The sequence below is a fragment of the Doryrhamphus excisus genome, chromosome 2, assembly GCF_030265055.1.
Source record: "Doryrhamphus excisus isolate RoL2022-K1 chromosome 2, RoL_Dexc_1.0, whole genome shotgun sequence".
Taxonomy (NCBI): Eukaryota; Metazoa; Chordata; class Actinopteri; order Syngnathiformes; family Syngnathidae; genus Doryrhamphus; species Doryrhamphus excisus.
In genome coordinates, this window is record NC_080467.1 from 8,003,210 (window position 1) to 8,027,724 (window position 24,515).

The following is a 24,515-nucleotide window of genomic DNA, read 5'->3' on the forward strand; positions in this document are numbered from 1 at the left end:
ACTCACTTGCTGTGAGGCGTGCACGCTAACCACTCGACCACCGTGCAACCGTACCATCAACATAAACAGCATTTATTTTATTTTATTTATAGCATCCTGTTTTTCTACACAAACATAAACAACACAAGGTTAGTTGCACACCGACTAGGAATAAAATGTATAAAATATGTAATAAATGTGTTAAATATAAAAGCAAAATTAACAATAATAACAATGATAGACACACCAGGAATCAATCTAAGTCAATCCCCTCAGCCTCACATTGGCTGCTCGAGTCCAATTTCATCATTCAGCATCATGCACCAGAGATTTGGGGCCAGTGGACAGTGATATCCGTCACTGGGGAGGCTCAACAACAGATTAAAAAGAATGCACTAAGCCCGTGTTGCACGTCACATTCATATGCAAAACAATCCATGAAAAGATGCAGGATCTATTGTATATTTCTCCATCGTTATCCTCCAGATAAATATTTACAATGAGCCCGCCCCTCCCTCTGCTGGCCTCGCTCCCATTGGCTGACCGCGAGTGTCCCTCACCGCCTAGCTATTCTGTACAGGCTGGCACAGGACACGACTGTTTAAAGAGAAGACAAAGCGACAGGAAGTCTCCCCAAATATCCTCAGGTCAAATGTCACCCAAGGCTGCTTTCGCTTTAAATAGAGCGTGTTTCCTTGGAATGTCATGTTGTTATGTTTACGTCTTTATTCACCTCTTTAGTGTCCCTGATACTCTTCATAATAATCATATATTAGTCAAATAAAATGTTGTTTTTCTTTATTGATGTTTACTTTCTAAATAGCTTGTTGCTGATTGGCTGCTTCAGTCTACATGTGCCCTGCCATTGGCCGGCCACCAGTCCAGGGTGTCCCCCCCCCTTGCCGGGAGTTATGCTGGGTGAAACTGTACTAATATTATGGCTAACAGCTAATATTCTGCATACGTCTGCATACGTACCATCCTGTAGCCTCAGATGCCGCAGGTACAAAGGACTCTGAAGGACGTTACACCTGCCGGGCTCGTCCTCTCTGGTGACCAGCATCAGGTCGGTGTAGACGAACACCGTCACCTATCACGGACACCGTGTTAAGAGTCTGTTGTTTCCATACATCACACATGCAAGCATTAACTAGCGTGCTTGCGAGCGCAAAGGGAAGGCAATAGTTTGCCCTTTAACTGACCTTTAGCGCATGATGCTTGCTCTCATGTAGAATCATCTCCTCTGTTATGACGAGAGCTCGGCTGCACAGGTCCAGAGGCTGCACAGAAGCATCGGAGGTTACGTAATAAGCCATAATAATAGCAATTATCTTAATATTGAGATGTTGTGTCCAAGCCAGCAATCTAACCTGAACAAAAATGGGGAAGATGAGGATCTTGGGCGCCACGGTAACATATCCATAGTTGTTTCCATGTGGCACGTGTGAGCGTACTATGGTACAGTTCTGGTAGTTGGCAAAGTTGGGGCTTTGCTGCTGGTAGTTGGAGTTGGAGGTACCGCTGGAGGGTTTCGGCATCTTGGAGTTGTTGGAGCGGCGCAGGAAGCCGGTGCGGCTGGAGAAAGGGCCGCCCCCTCCTACACTGCTGCTGCTGCTGCTCAAGCCCGGGGAAAAGGTTCCACCAGCAACGCCGGACTGGTTGAGTGAGCCGGAGGCTTGTCGTGTGGGATACAACCTGCTGGCTGAAAGGCATCATAGATTGGTGGCATTCACTGATATGGAGAAATGTATAATACATTGCTCAAAAGTTTGATTTCTATGCCACTTGTCCTCATTAGGGTCGCAGAAATGCTGGAGCCTATCCAAGCTGACTTTGGTTAAAATCTGCAAGATTATGATCCCTCCCCATATTACATACAAGGATGTTTGCTAAATACAAGGATGAAGAGTCTTGAACCAGTCATGATGTGCTATATATATCACTATATTGACACTTACTATGGTACACATTATGTCATTGGATGGTCATATCACCTCGTACTTTGGCACGAGGTACATTATTTAAAAAAACAAAACAAAAAAAACCTTGAACTGTATTATGGAAAGCAGGAAGTGAACAAATGAAACAGTTACTGATATTAAAAGAAAACTGTATTATGGAAAGCAGGAAGTGAACAAATGAAACAGTTACTGATATTAAAAGTAAACTGTATTATGGAAAGCAGGAAGTGAACAAATGTGACAGTTACTGATTGTAAAAGTACCAGATGGAGGGGTAGGATTTAATAAGCTTTGCTTCTTCCTACTCCTTTTGGACATGTGGAACTGTGAACTGATTATGTGACACATTCAATTGTAATCTGATGCATGTTCAAAGGAAATAAAACCATTACCATTACCATTCAAAATCAATGGTGTTCATACACAGTACAAATAATTATAAATGTTGTAAAAAAGTGCTGAGAAATAGGGTCTGAATAGAGCCACCTTGACCCCCCCATCCAGGACCCTCAGCCGTGGTCTTTCTACAAAGAAGCAACGTATAGACGTATCGATGTCTTACCTAAAGTTCCCTGATTGTCCTGATAAACAGGCCTCAAGATCTGCAAACAGAAGTCGATGAAGACGTTTAGACAGAGATCGTGCTTTTAACAACATATCATCAACACTGTAGTGTCGTTTCTCGGTGAGAACAATAGCATTGTGTTGTGATGAGTCATGCGTCACGTGACCTGACCTAGCCTCCACATTGGCTCAGGGCTAGGATTCAACCATCAACTCCTGTTATTATGCAGGAAATCTACTCTAATCATCCGCCCTTTGCACTCACGTAAAAGGAGATGGATGGAGGGTATAAACCGACTTCACGCCAGCATAAACAATCAAGTTAGGTTGTTAGTCAGGCGCTCTCACACAAACGTGTTAGTAGTTATTAACGGAGGAACTCATGTCAGGCTTTTCGTTTCTTTTAACAGGTTTGCTTTATTGATGCAACCATCAGTACATAATTCTCCGTCTTGTGTTGCATAAAACATCCAAATAGGATCGCTGTGAGATAAACGATAATATACAAACGACATGGTTTTGGTCTGGAGGATGAAATCAGTTAGCGCCGGGGATGAACGGTAAGGAGACGTATCTAGCATGAGCCATCATGTGACCATGGTGAAGATGAGGAGGAGGGCGGAGGAGATGATGAAGATGCAGCCCCCCACCACCAGCGGTCTGCGGTACCTGGCTTCCAGGGTTGATGGGGGACAGGATGATGTAGTTGTCCCCGTTGGACGCCTTCACCCTCGTCCCCTTCAGCGTCGCCGTGTGAGGGTGGTGGAGGAGCCGCGGCTTCCCGTCCAGCTCCTCGGCCGACCCCCCCTGGGCGCCCCACCTCAGGGTTCCCATCCCTAAGGTGCCGCCGGGGGCGCCTTCAGAGCCGTTGACCAGCAGTCTGCGGGCAGCGGAGGCCCGGTGGTGAGCCGGGAGTGGGGGCACGGCTGGTGGGGTTCGACCGGAGCCCAGATCTGGGTCGCGCCTGCGGACGGGCGGCGAGGGCGTCTCGTAAGTGGAGGAGGAGGCCGGCTTGTAGGAGGGGCGGTGGATGAGACCCTCGAAGTTTGGCTTGGCTGAGGGGCCCGTGCGCCACACCACCACTGTGATTTCATTGGCGCTGTTTCTGGGGTCACATGACACAATTATAATGTTAATGGCAATGGTTTTATTTTATTTGAACATGCATCGGATTACATTGAATGCATCACATAATCAGTTCACAGTTCCACATGTCCAAAAGGAGTAGGAAGAAGCAAAGCTTATTAAATCCTACCCCTCCTTTTGGTACTTTTACAATCACTAACTGTTACATTTGTTCACTTCCTGCTTTCCTAATATAGTTTAAGGTTTTATTTTTATTTATTTATATATTTATTTTTATTTTTTTATTTTTTGTCATGTACCGAAGTACGAGGTGATGTGACCATACAATTACATAATTGTATGTCAATATTAATCAATAGATTAATCAAGATTAATCAATATCTTCCTGCCAAACTAATAGCAAAAACAGCAAACAGTAAAAGAACCTGAGTCACTGTGAAGGCAAGGATGGTCAAATACTTTCATGCTTTTTTCGCACAATATTAAAGTCAAGCTTAAAACTTGAGGGTTGAGGGTTCAAATCTAACAGCGGTGAGCCTTGAAGATCTAGAAAGCTCTCTGTGCCGGTTATGGTCTAAAATTATTATTATTTGCCTAAAAAGTCACACTAGTTGCACAATATTTGAACCACACTTTAAAGTGTGCTTGCTCTGATGCCTTAATTACACTAAAACATGGAACGGAACACGTGAAACTAATTAGGTCAAATTTTTGACAGCACTCATTTGAACCCATTATTTGTGTTCGCTAGCTAAAGTAACTGAGGTGAAACGGGTCGCAATTTCCTGATAATACTTTCACTTTCAAGCCTGGATTTCTTGGGGCGCAAGCGAACTATTGATTTTGTTGTCATCTTTTCTACTAGTACTTTCTACAGTACTTTCATAGTACTTTCACAAGTCATAGTTGTGGGGGGACATCCTCGCCAAAAGGAAGCATTGTGTGTCCTCACCTAATAGCGTGGGCCAAGTCCACACATTTCCACTGCTCCACAGGCTGACCATTGAGCTGCAGGAGCGTGTCCAGCTGCTGGAGTCCTGCCTGGTCCGCTGGGCCCCCTGCCACAGTCAACACACACACACACACACACACACAGATACACACGTCATTTTTTAACAACTTCTTTATTTGATTCCCAGGGACAAACAAAACTCCAGAGGGTTGCCTATTAACTGCGGCACCCCGCTGCTCTGCTTGGATTCTCGCAGTAATCCTCAAAGCCACGGACGAGATGAAAAGCAGAACGCCCGCAGGTGATATTACATTTTAATGAAGGGAGAATAATTCATGAGGTATTGGGAGTGGATTGGTGATTGAGAAACAGCAGCCACGTAAACAATAGAAAACTTCCATAGAATCAAAACACGGTTATTTGATTGCAGTGACGGGTACTAAAATGTGTAGGGTACCAATTTTTGGATGTCCTCCATTTTTTATCGTCTCTCCTTCCTCTTTGTTGTTGTATTTAATCCCAAACCATACCATCGCCACCTGCACTGAACCGCAGTATATCCTTGCTATTTGCAGCTTTAAAGTCCGATGCCACCTGCAAATATTAAATTAATGTGGCTAATTGAGACACCTTATGGCGCTGCACCGACACACCACGGTGCGGTCATCCAAAACCGCACGGCTCGGTCAACCAAACCTTCCTGCAAGGTTGATGTTGACATTCTGCTCTGATTTCGGATCAACATTTGCAATAAAAGACACTGTTGTAATTATTAGATTACCCTCCCTGTCCCAGTCTATGTCTTTATACGTTTAAAAAAATAATTTGCATAAAAAGGCAAAAACAGGGCTGCACGGTGGACGAGTGGTTAGCGCGCAGGCCTCACAGCTAGGAGACGCGAGTTCAATCCCACCCTCGGTTTGCATGTTCTCCCGGTGCATGCGTGGGTTTTCTCCGGGTGCTCCGGTTTCCTCCCACATTCCAAAAAACATGCTAGGTTAATTGGCGACTCCAAATTGTCCATAGGTATGAATGTGAGTGTGAATGGTTGTTTGTCTATATGTGCCCTGTGATTGGCTGGCGACCATTCCAGGGTATACCCCGCCTCTCGCCCGAAGACAGCTGGAATAGGCTCCAGCACCCCGTGAGGATAAGCGGTAAAAAATGAATGAATAAATGAAAGGCAAAAACAGGTGATGACGCAAGTGCACAATAGAAGAGATCATGTTTGGATCACGTCTAAAGTGGCAGAATTGCACTTGACAAGAGCTGGGCATGCATCTTTGCTATGCATTAACACGCTCCACAGGAAGGAGGAAGTGGAAAAGCATGGATCCTAAGACTCAATCAAGAGCATCCTTGCCTGGGTCAACAGCCTGCACCCTCACAGGGGAATCTGAGCAGATGGTGAAGCCGTATCCATCCTTTCCTCGAAGGATGGTCACCTGTAACACAAATACGACACACAAACACACGATCACAAGTCATTTTGTGGCATTCAGGAGAATGTGAAAGTAACAGGCTGGCCAAAGAATCAGGGTGATTAAGTAGCAATTTGTTTGTCGGCGTCAGCTTCCTATTAGAACTGTCTTGACGGCAGTTTCCTGAGGAAGCCAATTAGCTGACTTGGTGAGAACAACTCCCAGGGACGGAAGGCTGACTTGCTTTGTTCGCTGCCAGTGGAAGAATGTCTGCTCTCTTCTACAATTCTACACGTACAATAGTCCTCAGAGAGGACAGATGATGTCCAACACTGCTACATAGGACGGTAAATGCTTTCATTGTTCTTCAGACGTGTGTAGCATTAAATCATGTAAACCAGTGATGTTCCTTTACCATTACTGAAGGTTTTAATTTAAAAAAAACAACAGTTTCTTTCATGAGCATATATTGACAGCAAAGAGCATCTGTCCTACTAATTTCAAACAAGGCAGTAACTTGTGTCCAATGTGATTGTTTTCAGGCTCCAAAAACCTGTTTTCATGTACACAAACGGACAAAAAGATGCATCACAATGACATTCCTAAGCCAACATGGCCACAGATAGCGTGCCTTGTTGTTACCCAAGCTGTTACTTCTTACTTTAGTTTTTTTACTTTGATCATATGCTGCACTTTATAGCTTGGGGGCGCTTCCCCTTCTTGTCTGCAACGTGTTGTTTGGACAGACTGGAGGTGGTGTGACAGATTCGCCCTGTGGCATAAGAGAGGAAACGGTCCACCAAACTCCATGGGGAAAAATAGCATTTTTCACAGTGGGGAACAATCTGCCGCTACAGTCATTCCCTGTCCGATGTTGAGCCTTTCCACCGAGTTTGACCACAGTCGGCCATCTTGTGTTCACTGGAGTTCAATGGAGACGCTCACAATGACCCTAAAACGTCAGGTTGTAGTTAATGAGTGAGAGATGGTTGATGAGAGGGCCAAATAATCAAGGAATAGTGTCTACCTGACTGGCAAAGGAATTTCAAGCATCTCAAAGTAAACTGAACTGTGGTTGAAGAGGAAGGACATACTTATATATACATATATACGCATATACGTACGTATGACGCAGACTATCCTAGCCCAAATACGGTTACAATGATGTAAAAGTACCTATCCATCTATACAGTTTAGCTTATGTTATGTTATGTTACATATCTTATAGTATTTTTTAAAAAAATTAGTGGACATTGCAGTAATTTTACTTTACTTTAGTTTGATTTAACATCATGAATTCATTCACTGCCAACGACATACAGCATTTATACATCTTTTATATGTTTTTTGTTTTTTACTAAAGGACTGAAAAAGGTAGAAACAAACTTATTTTTCTGCTGAAAAATAAGAGTCTAACCTTTCTTTTGGTATCGATAACCCTAGAACTAAATTTTCTGTGTGCCTTCAAAAATCAGTCAAATCGCCAACAATGGACGACTTTTGACAAATGGCAGTGATTGAATGAGTTAATGTAGTATTTTTACACTTGTTGTATTAATGTGCTACTCAATACATGGCTTGTACAATTAATAAGGCTTTTATGATGGTGGCATGCAACAGATTCCTTCAATTATTATTTTCTATGGGAATTCATACAACCAGATATATGGTCAGTTGACGATAAACGTAGCAATGTGTTCATCTAAAATGTCGAGAGCTGAGGAATGAATATTTGAAAGGGACGTACACGACCGAACGAAGGGACTTCTACACGATGAAGGGTTTTTACTCATCTCACATACACCCAAAGGACCAAGGCGGGCCGTGTGTGTGCACATGTTCATGCATGAGTGTTCCCCTTTTAGCGCTCATGCATCGCTGCTCCGCCTTTCACCAAGTCACGGAGAGAGGAGATGTCATTTGCTAATTACGATACCGCTTCTGTTCGGCAGGGGTGTCGCAATCATGACGAGGTGTTCTCGTGCAACTTTATGGATGGGGGTATAGTAACTGTGTGTATCATACCACACACACACACACTCACCGCAGTCAACTAGTCATTTTCCTCTTCCTCTGGGTAAAACAATGTTATCTGGGTCAGTATGTTCAGTGACTGGACAACACGCCACCCACACATACTGGGTACATACAGTACACATAAACACATTCAAATGATGTATTGTGGTCATTGGGGCCTTTTTTTGTAGCCATCATAAACTGCTGCCCAAGCTAACGGGATCCAATACAAGAGTCGTATTAAAAATCTGCTTATTTCAGGTTGTGTTTGCCAACACACTTAAAATGGCAGGTTTTTTTTTTTTTTTTTAACTGGATGTCTTCACCTCTCCCCCCGACACACACCTGTGGTAGCCTACATCCGATGCAGAGGTGACACAAGCCGTGGATGGTGTGCATGACCCCCCCTCCTGTTGTTGTCCCGTTCAGGTCGGCCGAAAGCACGCACACACTTCGACGCTGACTTTCGGGCCGACCGGCGCCTCTATAGCCCGAGTACCTCCAAAGCCTCCGTTGAGCGGCCGAGTGGGTTCTTGTGGGACTTTGCTCCGCCTCCTGGGGGGATTTCAGCGTGTTGTGGATCATCGCAGAGGCCCACGGCTCCCGCTTGGTTGTTTTCGTGTTGAAAATGTCCAATCCGAAGGTTGTAATCTGGCGTTTATGACTCCACTTGATGAACTACTGTCCATGTAACGACGTGCAGCGATGGCGATCAAGTTCACAAGCTTCCATGCTTCCGCTTTCTTCGAGATTTTTGCATTCGGCCACCAGCAACACAGAGGCAAGACTGGCGCTGGCTTGACCTGCTCAGGCCACAGTGTCGCTGCTGGCAGGGGCGCCCATGGGAACTCTTCAACAGCAGAAGAATAGGAGGAAGTTCCTCCCACCAGCAGCAGCAGCAGCAGCCCCCACCATACACACACATACATACTATACACACATGGATTCATGCATACCTTGCCAACCTCCACAGATTTGACTGTCTAGCACCGATAAGGCCGTTTGCTTCCTGAGTCCACACTCCGAGCTCCTCAAAGGTGCTGCACCTCACATTAGTAGTGAAGGAGATGAATGTCAAAGCAATGCATGACAAATAAATATGATTTTTTTTTTTTTTAAGCAGTCACAACCCAAAAAAATGCTGTGTGACGCAAGATATTACACGCTGTCCCCTCCGACCTCCATCCAGACTTGTTTGTTATGTTTTCACCTTCCATATTTCCTCCGCTTTTCCTTTCAAGCCCTCCTCATGCCCCGGCAAAACCACCGGGCGGAAATCCAAAGCTCTGCGAAAGCTTGACAATAGCACCCCCCCCTCCACACCCCTCTGCCAGTTATCCAAACATCACTTTTATTTTTGTTTTTTACCGGTAATACAAGTGCGCTTGGGAAAGCGGTGGTATATCTGAGAGTTATACATCACCTGGGAGGCCACGAGGTAGAGCCCAGACCTACACCCATATAAGACGCTCTAACATTGAGCAACAGAAAGTCTCATAGGAAATAATGGAAACAGAAATAATCAATTCCAGGGTCATGGTGTGGTTATCATAAATCCTATGAAGCTATGACGCCAATGCAAACCAACACACATTGTATGCTTCTTAACATTGTTGAAAAAAATCATATAAAATTGTAAAAAATAATAATAATTCAAATTAAAACCTATTTTTATTTTCATGTTATTTATAAATAATAATTTCAGCATCTATAGAGGGCCTATATTCATTCATTAATTCATTTTCTACCGCTTATCCTCACGAGGGTTGCAGGGGGTGCTGGAGCCTATCCCAGCTGTACACCCTGGACTGGTCGCCAGCCAGCCAATCACAGGGCACATATAGACAAACAACCATTCACACTCACATTCATACCTATGGACAATTTGGAGTCGCCAATTAACCTAGCATGTTTTTGGAATGTGGGAGGAAACCGGAGAAAACCCACGCATGCACCAGGAGAACATGCAAACTCCACACAGAGATGGCCGAGGGTGGGATTGAACCCAGGTCTCCTAGCTGCGAGCTAACCACTCGACAGCAGTGCAGCGCCGCCTATATTCATGTGATTATTATTATTATTAACACACATTAATAAAAGTAAGACTTTTGCTTCCTGTATACATTTTGATTTTGATGGAGTATATATTGTGTATATTATTGTACTTTCGGTCATGTTGCAGGTTTTTGCCACTTCATAGAAATATTTCTCCTCCAAAGTCGTTTCCTGCAGCAGGTTCAACTTTAGAGGTTTGTGTTTGATGGTCCATATGTTTGTTCGTAGCAGATGCCCGATTCCAACTTCCAAAAGAAACCAGGACCCCATTAATTGAATCTTTTCATGTGCATCACATTTACCGTCTCCTGGAATGAAACACTGACAGAGAAGGAACAGAGAAAGACGGAGAGCCGCCTGAGTCTCTAAAAGCGCTAATAAAGCAGCCAAAAAAGGCCCCATTTTCCTGAGAGCCCCCTCCTAGCAGAGGTAATGGCAGCTTTTCCCTGTTTGCCTTTTTGAAAAGGGCGAGGGTTACCACGTCAAGCACACAAAAAACACTTTGTCTCGCTTTCATGCCGCGCTGTTCACCTCTAAATGGGCAGAAGGACGGATTAGAGGGTGAGAAGAAAGCATGTCTCGGGGAGAAGAGTGAAAGACGAGATTGAAATGCTTGTCCTGGAGCCAGACAAGCCCAATCTGGTCTTTAGTGGTGTGGGATCGCTCACGCATTCCGTCTTTTCTAGCCCGGACCTGAAAAACAGCTACTAAGGAAGGAGGCGTCCTCACGTGAATTTACTGGTCCAACGTTTCAGGTCACATGTTCCAAAAAGGAGGACATAAGACACAGGCAGGTCGCCTCCTGGTGACACGGGAGCCAATGGCTGCAGGGAATCGCAAGAAAAGGGCAAACCTGGAGCATTGATGAAATTGGGACCGCTCTGTCTAACACTGGGGGGGTTGAACTTTCCCCAACATGTGTTTTTTTTTTTTAAACATAAACCTTTTCTCATTACATTGCACATTTTTGCTATTTTTTCCACAAATAGTTCAACTACATTTGTTTGTTTTTCTCATAATAGTATTACTTTAGGGCTGCACGGTGGACAAGTGGTTAGTGCGCAGACCTCACAGCTAAGAGACCAGGGTTCAATTACACCCTCGGCCATCTCTGTGTGGAGTTTGCATGTTCTCCCCGTCCATGCGTGGGTTTTCTCCGGGTACTCCGGTTTCCTCCCACATTCCAAAAACATGCTAGGTTAATTGGCGACTCCAAATTGTCCATAGGTATGAATGCGAGTGTGAATGGTTGTTTGTCTATATGTGCCCTGTGATTGGCTGGCCACCAGTCCAGGGTGTACCCCGCCTCTCGCCCGAAGACAGCTGGGATAGGCTCCAGCACCCCCGCGACCCTCGTGAGGAAAAAGCGGTAGAAAATGAATGAATGAATGAGTATTACTTTAGGGCTGCACGGTGGACAAGTGGTTAGCGCGCAGACCTCACAGCGGGTTCAATCCCTCCCTCAGCCATCTCTGTGTGGAGTTTGCATGTTCTCCCTGTGCATGCGTGGGTTTTCTCCGGGTACTCTGGTTTCCTCCCACATTCCCAAAAACATGCTAGGTTAATTGGCGACTCCAAATTGTCCATAGGTATGAATGTGAGTGTGAATGGTTGTTTGTCTATATGTGCCCTGTGATTGGCTGACCGAGACTCTCGTGAGGATAAGCAGTAGAAAATGAATTAATTATTACTTTATCCAAAAATATCATATAACTTTTTTCCAATCTGATGCTCCAAAAGGTGCACCTCTTTTCTTTGTTTTGCTTCTCACGATACAGCGACTATCACAAAAACAAAACTGCTGACGAAAATTGCATAGCAACAGTTTGTAATTGACACACACTAGCTAGACGACCCCTCTAATGGCCGTCTCGTCTGGACCTGTTTAGGATGCTGAGTCTTTGTCAAGGACACGGGATGTGGACAGGATGTGACAAGAGGTCACCTGCCCCCTATTAATGGGTGACGCACTCGCCCACCTGTGTCCTTAAAAGGCCATTCAGCACTGTGCCATCTTCCTTTGAAAAGCATTTACAGTCAAATGAGCCGACAAAATCAAAACAATCTCCGTCCTTTGGGGAATATCTAACCTTCTGGCTCGCCCCCTTTGCTGCGATACTCGCCCCCACAGACAGACGTGTCAGATGCATTTTACACAGTGACAGGTCAGGAGCTAACGCTCGCTGACAAGCAAAGCAATGCAGAGCGCCACTGCATCCGGGCAAGCTCCAGCTCCTGTTAGTACTCATGGAACGTCTTCATGCCTTTTAACTAGTTCATTTTTCACTGTTACAGTCCACTGGTACTGGGGCCACCACAGCCCACATCGTGTATGGGGCTCTACAGCCTCGAGGACTGGAGTACAACGTTGCATCATCATTTAAGGACAAAATACTGAATATTGAAGGGGTGCCACGAGACACCCGACTCACGAGACAAGACGGGGTACGACATTGGGTCCACAAAAACCAGATGAGATGACAATTTTAAGAAAAATACCATGAAAAAATATGACTATGAGCTTTTTAACGGCAGCAAGTTCAAGAATCGCAATTGAAGCTGGGATTACCATGGCTGCTGGGACCAGACTGGCCCTCTAATGGCTACTTGGTTTCCGAGTCTACTTATTCCAATTACGGGGGCCCCAGGGGTCCCGTATTATTTTTCATCACTGGACTTTTTATTTAGCCAAGTCACAACACAATGCAGGTCGCTTTGCAATGTTTATTGTTATACTATTCGCTGCTCAAAGGTTTTGTTGTCTCTGTATTTAGAATTGAAAAAAACAACAACATATAAACAGCTAGCAAGCAGATGTCTAACAGCCACACATTGTAATCTCGTCACTGAGCAATCACAACATTATTACCGTAAGAAATGTTCTTTAAATGGCCTTTATGAAGTGCTATCAAAAGCAACATGTGACATGCCCAAAAGGCCGTTTAAATCCCTGAAATAAAGCAAGGGTAAGATCGTCATCCAACATGGATGCTTGTTTGATCAAGAAGAGCAGCTCTCTCTTTCGCTTGTGGCCATGAGGTGGCCCGGAAACGATGACAACGACGCAAGGCAGCCGCCCGGAAGGGAGCAAGGACAAGGTAACAAGGGGAGGGAGAATAAAAGTCAGGAGAAAGTCTAAAAGGTTTTCCATCCTCCCACCCCAATTTAGCCGGTGATTGTACTTTGGCCGCTCCCTTGGCTCTGCTGTGAGACCATCCTGAATCATCTGGTACTCTGATCCACGGCGAGACACAAAGGCTGAGAGAAAACGGGGAAGACCGGAGGAAGGAAGGAAGGAAGGAAGGCAGCCGATGCTCACAAATAGGTCTGTTTCTATCACAACATGCATCCACACTTACTCTTCAGATCCAAGGATGGGCAAGGAGGATGGACCATTGAGGTGTAATCGGGGGCGTGGCATTCAGGTCCCAAATTTTGACACAAAATGTTTTAATGCAGGTCACGCTTTCTTTTTTTTTTTTTACATGCTTGCTGCGTATGATACAAGAAAGGCCAGAGCGGACTCTTTTTTTTTGGCTGACCTGCTACAAACGAGTGAGACATAAGATGTCCTTAAAGCAGGCGTGGGCAAATATTTCGACTTGTGAGCCAAATTGAGTTAACAAAATTGTCCAGGGGCCAGAACATATATTTAAACACACATACACACACTATTTTATGCTTAAAAATTTAATCTGTAAAAGTGTTATACTATCAGCTGTATGTCCCTTTTTTCAAGAGCACTTTAAACATCAGACCATATCAAACTATATGATTTAATTTCACAGTTTTGTTGTTTTTTTTTCACTAAATAAGACACCCGACTTGCAAGTCATGTTGCCAGTTTGTATGTTAAAAGTTGAAATACTTAGAAAACAACTGCCGAGCCGGATTCAAACGCTTGGTGTGCCGCATGTGGCCCCCGGGCCGTAGTTTGCCCACTCCTGCCTTAAAGGGTCCAAAGGGACCGCCATGTCGTGCTACAAGCCCAGAAACTAGGAGACGCAAATGCTGCATAACATGTGTACTTTCTCTGAGAGACACCAGTGTCACTCGGGATCACATGCCGTTCAATCAACCAATCAAAATCACACAGTTGTCACAGGAATGTGGGAAGAACCCGGGGTGAACCCACACGAGCACAAAGCAAAATCTGCATGCAGCCATCCGAAGCCGCAACCACAAGCACATTTCTATGTCAGATCCTCTGCATACAAAACGCTGGATGCTGCAAAGCAAGTCAAGCGCCAAGGAAGTAACGTATTACATTCATATATGTCCCGTGACATCACATTATTTACATACGACAAATGCTAACCCCACATATATTCCTACAAGGCTACTTCCAGTTGCCCTATTATACAAAATATACTTTTTAATGATGTTCTCACAGTCATTGTGCTTTATGAGCATCAAATGTGAGGAAATTTAGCGTGCAGACCTCACAGCTAGGAGACCAGGGTTCAATTCCACCCTCGGCCATCTCTGTGTGGAGTTCTCCCCGTGCATGCGTGGGTTTTTTCCGGGTACTCCGGTTTCCTCCCAAAAACATGCTGGGTTAATTGGCGACTCCAAATTGTCCATAGGTATGAATGTGTGAATGGTTGTTTGTCTATATGTGCCCTGTGATTGGCTGGCGACCAGTCCAGGGTGTACCCCGCCTCTCGTCCAAAGACAGCTGGGATAGGCTCCAGCACCCACCCCACCCCCCCGCAACCCTCGTGAGGAAAAGCGGTAGAAAATGAATGAATGAATGAATATTTTCATCATAAAAAAACAACCCAGCCCTAGCTACCACTATAGCTTTATTTTAAAAAGCAGGCTTTGCTACACATCTTAAAAGCTATGCTGGTGTTGCTAACATTTGTGTCATCCAGTCCCACTTAATGTGTTGCTGTATCGCCATCTACTGGCTTTATTTTGCCAAGTCTCTCATACCAACATTCTAGTCTTTATGGAGATGGTCTTCGTGTGAACATCTCAGCTTCTCTCATGAAGCCATCATTCCGCTCGGCATACGAATCACATGCGAGCGGGCGTCTTGACATATATTGGCACTTTTTCCCTCTTTTTTTTTTTTGATCCCTCCCCCTCGGTGTTCAAGCTTCCAAGGCCAAATTCAATTAGTCGCCATGGTTGCTGGAAACGTGCGGCACGGAACTCAGTTGATAACTTGAGGGAGGGCGTGTTTATGCATGATGAGTCTGTTAAACATGGATGAGCCGCGTCACGGGTCATCGGTCTCATCATAAGGGGGACAACATGGTAGGATGCAAAGAGCCAAAGTCAAGGAAGAAGGCATTTTTGTCAGGACAGAGAGAAATAGAAATGTACTCACCGTTAAGCATTGCATATTCTCAGGGCGGTCGGTCTCAGGGGCAGCACCATGGTTTGACAGCACAGCCTCTGAAATGTAGACAAAGGAATCACGGGCTGATACGGTTCCTTTGGAGCACATTTCGGCCACAAAACAAGCGTCCGGATGGATGCAAACGTCCACACGTAGTTATGAGAGTCCATAAAAGTCCGTCAGATGAAGTAATTAAGGCAAGCGAAGGCTGGGATGGACTCGCCTGGACTGGGAGTTAAACTTCAGAGCACACTTGTGAAGAAAACAAAAAGACAAGCAAGCGCCGTTTGGTCAAATCCCACAGGATGCGAGGACATCACCAAAGTGCCCAAGAGAGGAGGAGTGCAAGAGAGAACAAGGGAGAGGGAAGAGGAGGAGGAAGAGCAGGAGGGCTGAAGAAGAGAAAAGGAACTCCTCTCTCTCACTCTATTATCCGTCCGTCACGGGGCTCCTGGGAGGGTCGCCATGGTTACAGGGACTCCCGCCTCAGTGTCCTTTTTAAACTATCGCTCAGAAAGGCAGCATTCAGCATACGGGGGACTCAGTGTGGATCCCCCCCACCCTCCCCATCCACTCCCTATTCCTATTTCTCCGTGTTTACAGCTCATCTAATCACTTTGGCTCTTCTCCAAAAGTTCATTTCCTAAAAAGTCCCTGGAACCATCTCACCAGTAACTAACCAGAGATCATTGACACGATTAAACACCTGCGCAAGGACTGAACATCGATTTTTATGGACACTTTCGGTAAGACATTCATTTATTATTCATGATATACATTGATATAAAATTTTATTATATGTAAATTCAACAGAAAATGTTTCAATGATAATATGTATCCATCCATTTTCTATGCCGCTTATCCTCACATGGGTCATGGGCGTTATGCTGGAGCCTACCCCAGCTGACTTGGGGGGGAGAGGCGGGGTCCACCCTGGACTGGTGGTCAGCCAATCACAGGGCACATATAGACAACAAGCATTCCCACCCATATTCATACCTATGGACAATTTGGAGCGGCCAATGAAGCTAATATGTTTTTAGAATGGGGGGAGTACCCGGAGCACAGGGAGCAGGGAGAACATGCAAAAGCCCGAGCGGAGAATTTGAACCCTGGTCTTCTCCACCTCCTGACCACACCGTGCTAACCATGCTAACTATGCTAACCATGCTAGCTATGCTAACCATGCTAACACTCTGCACCGTGATAATGTGTATTGAACATTTTATTATGAATAGATGAAATTATCAATTAGCATTTTTATTTGCACTTCAGTTAATTTCGGCTATGTAAGATACTGTGTATACAGTACAATTCATGAAGAATAAATAAGGTTATAAATAAATTATAGGAATGAGTTTTAGTTGCATTTAACGACATATATATATATATATTAATAGTACGGCTGTCAAAGTGAACGTGTTAATAACGAGATAACTGAAATTCCCTTTTCTGCCACTGTTCTTCTTGATGCGTGATTAACGTGTGCATGTCCTGTTTGGCCCTCGGCCCACGCCGTAGTTTGAGAAAACGCAATTGTAAATGGAGCTTCAAATCACTGGCAGATGGCTCTCGACAAGAGTTTTTTTAAGTTATTTTTATCTAGCGTCGCTGAGTTGACTTGTCATCGGAGGAGGTCCAGTCTCAAACGCCACTTGTTGATAAAATGAAGAAGTGTAAATTTACAGTGTAAATTTACAGTGTACATTTAATTAGTGAGTTAAGAGCTATTTGTCAGTTTGTGGTAAAACACCAAACCACCAAAAAGGAGAAAAAGTACACTTGTAATCACTGAGCTGAATTTTCCTTCTTTGACTTTGTTGACCTCCAAATTGTGTGCCTTTTGGAGCATTGACGCTGTAATAGGTTCATATCGTCTTGCAATATACTGCTAGTCATGAGCATATAGTACAATATATACAGTATATAGTATTCGTGATTCTGTTGTTTAACTCCACAGCAGCTCCAGTCTCCTGGTTGCGGTCACCATGGAAAAGCAGAAGATCAAACAAGGGAAAAAAAAAAGATACCGTCTCTATGTGAATTTAAAAAAAAAATAAAAAAAACTTCAGGGATCCAGCAAAAGAAGAGTGGGGGTAACCTGGCTGGCGTCAGGCCCAGGAGAGCAGCCTTTTGTCTGCTTAGGACATGCAGCCATGCTGGCATGGAAGCAGCTGGGCGCATGAGTGACATAAAAACAGAGCAGTAATAAATGGAGGGGGCAGTAGCCAGTGGGAAAAGTATACACAGGAGGGGGCACAGCAGAGGGGGCTGACGATTAGCCAAAGGCAGACCAAGAAAAACAAAGAAAAGAAATAAAGACAAGCAGAAAGTCAAGACTTGCTGGCAGTGGACCAGAATGAGCAAGTCCTCCGCACGGTCCAAGACCACTTGTCCACTTGACACTCCACCACAAACAAACACTTAATGGCTAGAGCAGAACCTTGTACCACTTGACTGCTTCAAACACTCAACACTGTATGAATTTGTCTATTGTATGACATCTCATCAATACTGCATTTGTATTAAGAAGGCAAAACATGTAGAGTATTACGTGTAGTAATATAGTACACGTCTTGGCAGCAACGGATGCTGATTCAGGCCTGAATCGTTTGCTGGGTCAAGAAGTTGACATTGGAAGAACAATAAGGAGGCTTTCTCAGCATTTTGTAAATATTGCCAATAATATTAACAGTGTGCTTTACTATTTGGGGGCCCGTTGTGCTAAACTACAATAAGCGATGAAGCCTGGATATCATGGTTAGCCTGGCTCAACTTATTCCTGATCCGGTTGCACAAAAGTGGGATAGTGGAATCTCCATGTGACCCTCCTCCATACCAGGCTTAGTCCAGGATCTATTTAATCCCGTGCCTTATCTCAATCAGGAGATAGAAACCAAAAATTAATCCACATTCAACGGGTTATTATTTAAAGGAGGCCTTCTATGCTTATTGTTGGCCCTTTGTATTGAGTTGAGGACTCCTATAGAGCAGCGACACACAATAACCTGCACAGAAAGCTTTCTAGGTCTTCCGGAATCTGTAGTACGCCGCTCGTTGCCATGGTGACTCTGTAATGATAGCGGTGTCTCTTTAAGGAAGTCCCATCCGCACGCTGATCCAGGACTGGTAGAGCTCATTTATCCAGGATGTTTGAATCCTACTTTTGTGTGTTGAGTCTGATGTGTGATGGTTGTCATGTTATATTTTATCTGACATCGGGACTGTGGTGAGTGGTCCGTGCAGCGACCCCCCCTGCGGTTTCCTTATGTTTTTAAGATCACTCTGAATTCAGTCCTTCTCCTCATTGCCTCAGCAAAGAGCATTTTCCTTACAAGCAAGATGAAACGCCTCTGTGGTGTAGCTCTGGACGAACGCTCAAGAATATTTTGTGTGCCCTTCACTGAGCTTCTGATTCATTTATCGCATGATGCCCACGTTAAACACTGCGATGACTCCGGGGCAGTAAGTAAGGATGCGGCCGGACCGCGCTTGACACATTTCACTTGCAGCTGCTGTCCTGAACGAGCAGAGACAGCCAAGGGAGCGTCCTGTCAGCTGTGTACAGATAGGTCCTTTTTTTCAGATGACATAAAAAAATGCCTGAAAAGTTGCCAGTGGCAAAACTTTAAAAAGTGAAACGATGAATTGTGTTAAAGATTGTATCCACTGCATGGAACTGATTGTGAATTAATCACATCTTGAAGCAATGAAGGCAAAATGGAAGAAGGAATGTGGTAATGCGGTACATGTGGATGGATAAATAAGCAACAAAGGACAAAAATGACAAACACACACAGCAAATCAGTGCCAAAGATGCCAAATAAAAGACGACCACTACCATCACTGACAAAATGTGCAAAGTCATGTCCCCACTAAACAGCATAAAACAGGAACACTCCACTGATGAGACCGTGTCTCACAAGCTTGAGTATATTTCAGCACCCAATTTAACACAGTACATCTTATTAAGGGACAATACTACAGAAATTAAGTAGTAAGTAGTCACAATTCCCACAATGAACCACAACTCCTCAGTAATGGCAACACTCATGCAGCCCCAGTCAACAATGTGTGTGTGTGTGTGTGTGTGAATCTAATACTGCAAATGTATACTGCTACACAAGCGATACGCTGAATGTTACACCCAAGAAACATTTTTGCTGTAATATGTAGTAAAAACGGTGGTGGAATCGTGCAGGGTCCACATCTACCAACATACCATATAATCTGGTTTTAGATGTCTGCTGATTCACCAGCGAGCACGGACAAGCTGTCACTTCCCACGCTCAACTGAGCAAGTAAAGTATTCATAATCACACACCTGGGCCATTTATTATTTATAATACGAGGCACACTCCGCCCCGTACGTGCGATGTCTCATTGAAGTATAATTACTAATATGTACGATGATTTGCATGTGGGGCGCCACACATTGTCAGATTATGTTCAAACGATCACATTTAATAAGGGTCGCAGTTACAAATATGCAAATTAAATCATATACTTTTTGGTTGTTTGGCTGGCAACACGCCTTAATGCAGTGTTGACAAGTTCATTAAGGATTAGATTAAACCTGATATGATGGACATATTGGAATTCCCCCCACTGATATGCTGCCGACACTAGAAATCATCATTTTGTTGCTGTAAGCTTCACACAAAATCACTGAGACTGAGAACTAACTGGGAAAATGACCTCAAAGTGAGACAGGATGGACACACACACACACACACACACACACTCATCCATAGTTGCATTGTACGAAATGGGATTTTGATCATATCCGTGTTTGTGCACGTCATTGTGCAGCAGTGCCATGGCCTACATTCTGCCAGCTGGCCTGGCAACACTCAAGTGCATGCACCCCCCACTGCACACACACACACAACAGACCGGCAACACCGTGGCATATGAATCAGTTGAGACAGTAGTGGAGCAAGTATTACCACTGCATGAGATGACAACAAATCTGAAACCAGATGCGACCGTTTCTTATTGGAACTAACTAAAAACAACATCCTCTCCCTGCATTATTGAATATGCCGCTAAAAGATCATGGAAGCCGGGAACAACTCAAGTGAACAACTCGTGCAGGCCTGCAGTCCATGTCCCACTTCCACCCACCGGAGCTGAAAACTAATTTTAAAGTTGCATGAACCAGATTAGCCTAGTTCAGAAGAGCAGCGTTAGCAATGGCTTGGATCAGTTGAGTCACATTTTGTCATAAAGTGAGTAAACCGTGATATATTCAACACAATTGATTTTCTATCTACTGTAATGTCAATGCAAGCCCTGCCTTACAGTTTTTACCTCACTAATTATAAATACATTAAAATGTTATTTGCTTATCACGGTCAAAGATCCTCATGAGTTCTCTGATTTAGGAAAGGATTGTAAAGATGCAAGAGTCCTCAGCCCACTGACTGGTACCGGGTCGCAGCTTGGTGGCAGGAAACTTTCAACCACAATGATAACTAAAAAAGTCCCTAACAGGCAGTGTGCTAGTATGAATTAACTTACGGTTGCGCCCCAAACAAAAATGCACATTAGCACTCTGCAACGTCATTGAAACTCACATTTATACATTCCCACATAGTATCAGCAATTGCAACCAAATATAAGGTGAAAGGATAATGGAAAAAATACTGTATAATAGTCGATAGTACTGTATAATAACCGTTCAAGGCCCGTCAAACAAGGTGGGACGGGTTGACGCTCGCATCAAACAACATAAACATGCAAAAAATGAAATTTCTAACTGTATGGTATATAATTTTCTGGATAAAATAAAATCCCATGTTTCCAAAATTTATAGCCATGTACATAAAACTTGATTTTTATTATTGCACGGGAAACAAAATTCATTCATTCATTTTCTACCGTTTACCCCAAAATTCATTCATTCATTCATTCATTCATTCATTCATTCATTCATTTTCTACTGCTTTTCCTCACGAGGGTCGCAGGGGGTGCTGGAGCCTATCCCAGCTGTCTTCGGGCGAGAGGCGGGGTACAACCTGGACTGGTTGCCAGCCAATCACAGGGCATTATCCCAAAATTATATAAAAAAAAATAATACACTTGGCTGGGGACCCCTGCTCTACATGACGGGAGAATTCTGCTGTTTTTCTGAATCTTCTGCAAAAAATATCATTTGATCACAGTTTTCACCTCAACTTATTCCAAGACCCGATTTAGCTCACGGGCCACAAGTTGAACAGCCCTGACAAACATCATATTACATACAGTACACCAGCACAATCTATCAAACCCAGTACTGTGTACCATGATGGGGGGTGTCCAGTGGGATATGCATTTCCTTAGTGGTCATGATGCTGTGGACATTCATGTTGGGGCAAACAATTGGGACCAGATGAGATCAAACAAGCTGGGAGTTGTAAGATTAACAGTGCACAGCACACCAGAAAAAAAGGAAAAGATGCACCATAGTGGGATGACGAGAGGAGTGAAGGGATGCACACGGGAGGAGGAAGAGGAGCATCCTTAAAAACATGAAGTTGTGCAACTTGTGTAAGGAAGATAACACACATGGTACTCACCTGGTCTAGGCTGCTGTTTTGGCTGGTAGCATCACACACACATTCACACACACTCACTCTTAACACCGCCCAGTTTAGGGGATAGTGAGTGAAAGCTGAACACACACACACACATGAAGGTGTATGCAGCATGCATAAAGGGGAGATCCAGAGCAGTATACGAGTTTAAGCGTCCGTGTCTCTTCTGCGAGTGTGACGCGGCGGGCTTTGGTCCAGAAACCCCTCCTTCCCCCTCACCCCCGTCCCTCCCCTCGCTCTGTCACTCTCCCACACACTTGCTTTCTTCCCCCGTTTAATCCCTCGCTTCCAAACCTCCTGACCCAAAGACAGACAGCTGACCAACAACAACATCCACTACCACCAAAGGATTTCGAAAGGCTGGACGACTACATGATCATTAGGACAGCTCAAGCTAATGGGCTAATTTGTCTCCAGACAAAAGTGACACACAGTGCAACAACGGACAAGAGAAAGAGAGAGAGAGAGACTGACAACGTGTGTGATGAAGGAAATGTGAGGCTGTTCAATTCTGACATTGAAGAAGGCAACTTTGAATTAATTTCCGGTAGGCTATTGTTGAACTGGCTGTGTTACACAAAATAATATTTCTGTTTAACATAATCTGTGTACTAAATATGCACTCTATAGTCCGGAAATTACATTAACTCAATAATATATATAGTGCTTCTTTTTGGATTCAAATTAACTTGCGATACATGCTTTTTGTTGGGTAGCGGGACCGTACCAGTTTTTATTCTATAGCAGGGGGAAATGGTAAACTCCAAAAATTAATAAATGAAACACAGATAAGAAAAATCATGAAGCAGTTAGCAGCCTACTTCCTGGTTGATAGAGAATGATTGAAAATGTGTAGCCTGAACAAACAGGACTATTATTTACACTCGGATTAACACAATAAAAACGGAATGGTTTCATGCTGGACACGTACCCCCCCCCCTTCAAAAGTTCCATGGAAATCACTTGGGGAGTTTTTGCAAACCCCTACTAACTAACAAACAGAGTATGAAGTGAACGATGCTTACCTGTGACATGTGAATGGTGTTGCACCCTAAGGTGTTTCCTCCTCCCCACCTCCTCCCCAAGCAGGTAGTACCATCCTCGAACCTCCTACAGCGTGGATCAGTTAACAATAGACGTGAGTGCCAAAATTTAAACCATAAAATTATTACAACGCCCCCCTCCCCTCCTGCTTACAGTCACTATTCACAATCCTTTCCCCTTATTATTCCAGCAGCTGATGAGCCACCCCCTCTCCTCTTCCGTACTTTTGCCTTATGAGCCAGATGGTGCATGCATGTGTGGATGTGTGTTGTGTGTGTGTGTGTGTGTGTGTGTGTGTGTGTGTGTGTGTGTGTGTGTGTGTGTGTGTGTGTGTTACATAAAGCAATGCTGGGCTGAGGCAGCATGTGTCTGATTTGTAATCTGAGTGATGTGGACACGTTCATGCAAACATGGGCATGGTCGTCACAAGCGCACACGTCATTTCGGTCTTGGCCACACACTTCCAGCAGCAGCGACAACGACACACAGTAACACACACATGTGCACACACATGCAGAAACACACAGAGAGACACACAAGCCAGCTCGTCTTATTGTACTAAATAATGCGATGCCGTGGACAGTGACAATAATCTCTGCTTTAAAAGCATCTTATCTGAGTGGACAGATTTCTGCAGGCAGTGGGACACAGAAAGGGGGAAGGGAGGATGGTACAGTATGCACAGAAGAGTGTGTTGGGGGGGGGGTTAACGAGGAAATATTATTCTATATAAATCAGGAAAGTGTTATTTTTAAAAAGGAATAATGTTTTGGGGGTAAAAGGAGCTGGTAATAGGGCAAGCAGAAACAACAAGCATAACTAAAATGCTAATAGCTATACCTGCACATGCTAACAACAACCACAAAACAAGTGGTTAGTATAGCATAGCTGAATCATTGTTTAGTTGAAAATAATATATTCTCCTCCTAAAGGCCTTGTGCTTGGAAACATAGCCATAAAACTATTTTTTAAAAATACATTAGTAGCTACAGATTCAGTTAGCTATGTCTGGCTAGTAGCCTGCTAGCTACAGATATTGTTATTTCTTAATGAGAAGCCTCTATGAGGACCACTGACTTCTGATTGATCTGCCAATCAACAATTGGACTTCCATTTTAACTATTCTGCCTAATAAAATAACTTTTTTCAATATAGAAAATGCATTTTAATGTATTTTTTATTATTTTGTCTATTCTCCCTTTTAGTAGTTAGTTTTCCTCTTTTACAAATATATGAGGAATAAGAGTTCGTGCCTTAACACAGTTAACCCCAAAGTGTTTGCTCTTCACTATTTAGGCCAGTGCAATCCATTCACACTGAACTAAAATGTTGAATTCATGCTCTGATGGATGTACGCATCACATCTCACTCTCACACACACACACACATGCATCAGTTCATTGCATGGTCACAATGTCCATGCCGTGTACCTGTAATAGTGGAAACTCACCTTTTGCGCTTGTATGAGGGAGCGTACGCCAAAGCTCATGCAGCCCAGCAAAACAC

At 44.1% G+C, this 24,515-nt stretch overlaps 1 protein-coding gene across 9 annotated transcripts in view; it reads right to left on the reverse strand.

Annotated features, from left to right (window-relative positions):
- rgs3a (regulator of G protein signaling 3a) overlaps positions 1 to 24,515 on the reverse strand; it is a 92,932-nt gene that overhangs the window by 59,788 nt on the left and 8,629 nt on the right. For 6 of the 9 annotated variants that reach the window (XM_058065057.1, XM_058065052.1, XM_058065051.1 and 3 more), the window contains 10 exons: positions 24,460 to 24,515; positions 22,991 to 23,075; positions 15,373 to 15,440; positions 5,906 to 5,987; positions 4,543 to 4,648; positions 3,174 to 3,609; positions 2,503 to 2,542; positions 1,350 to 1,681; positions 1,182 to 1,259; positions 958 to 1,069 (listed from right to left, as the gene is read on the reverse strand). The exon at positions 24,460 to 24,515 is cut by the window's right edge. In XM_058065057.1, coding sequence (XP_057921040.1) covers positions 958 to 1,069; positions 1,182 to 1,259; positions 1,350 to 1,681; positions 2,503 to 2,542; positions 3,174 to 3,609; positions 4,543 to 4,648; positions 5,906 to 5,987; positions 15,373 to 15,440; positions 22,991 to 23,075; positions 24,460 to 24,515 — 1,395 coding nt within the window. Of the gene's footprint in view, positions 1 to 957; positions 1,070 to 1,181; positions 1,260 to 1,349; positions 1,682 to 2,502; positions 2,543 to 3,173; positions 3,610 to 4,542; positions 4,649 to 5,905; positions 5,988 to 8,324; positions 9,123 to 15,372; positions 15,441 to 21,947; positions 22,135 to 22,990; positions 23,076 to 24,459 lie in introns of those variants that run through there. The other 3 variants (XM_058065053.1, XM_058065047.1, XM_058065046.1) reach the window with 3 other exon arrangements.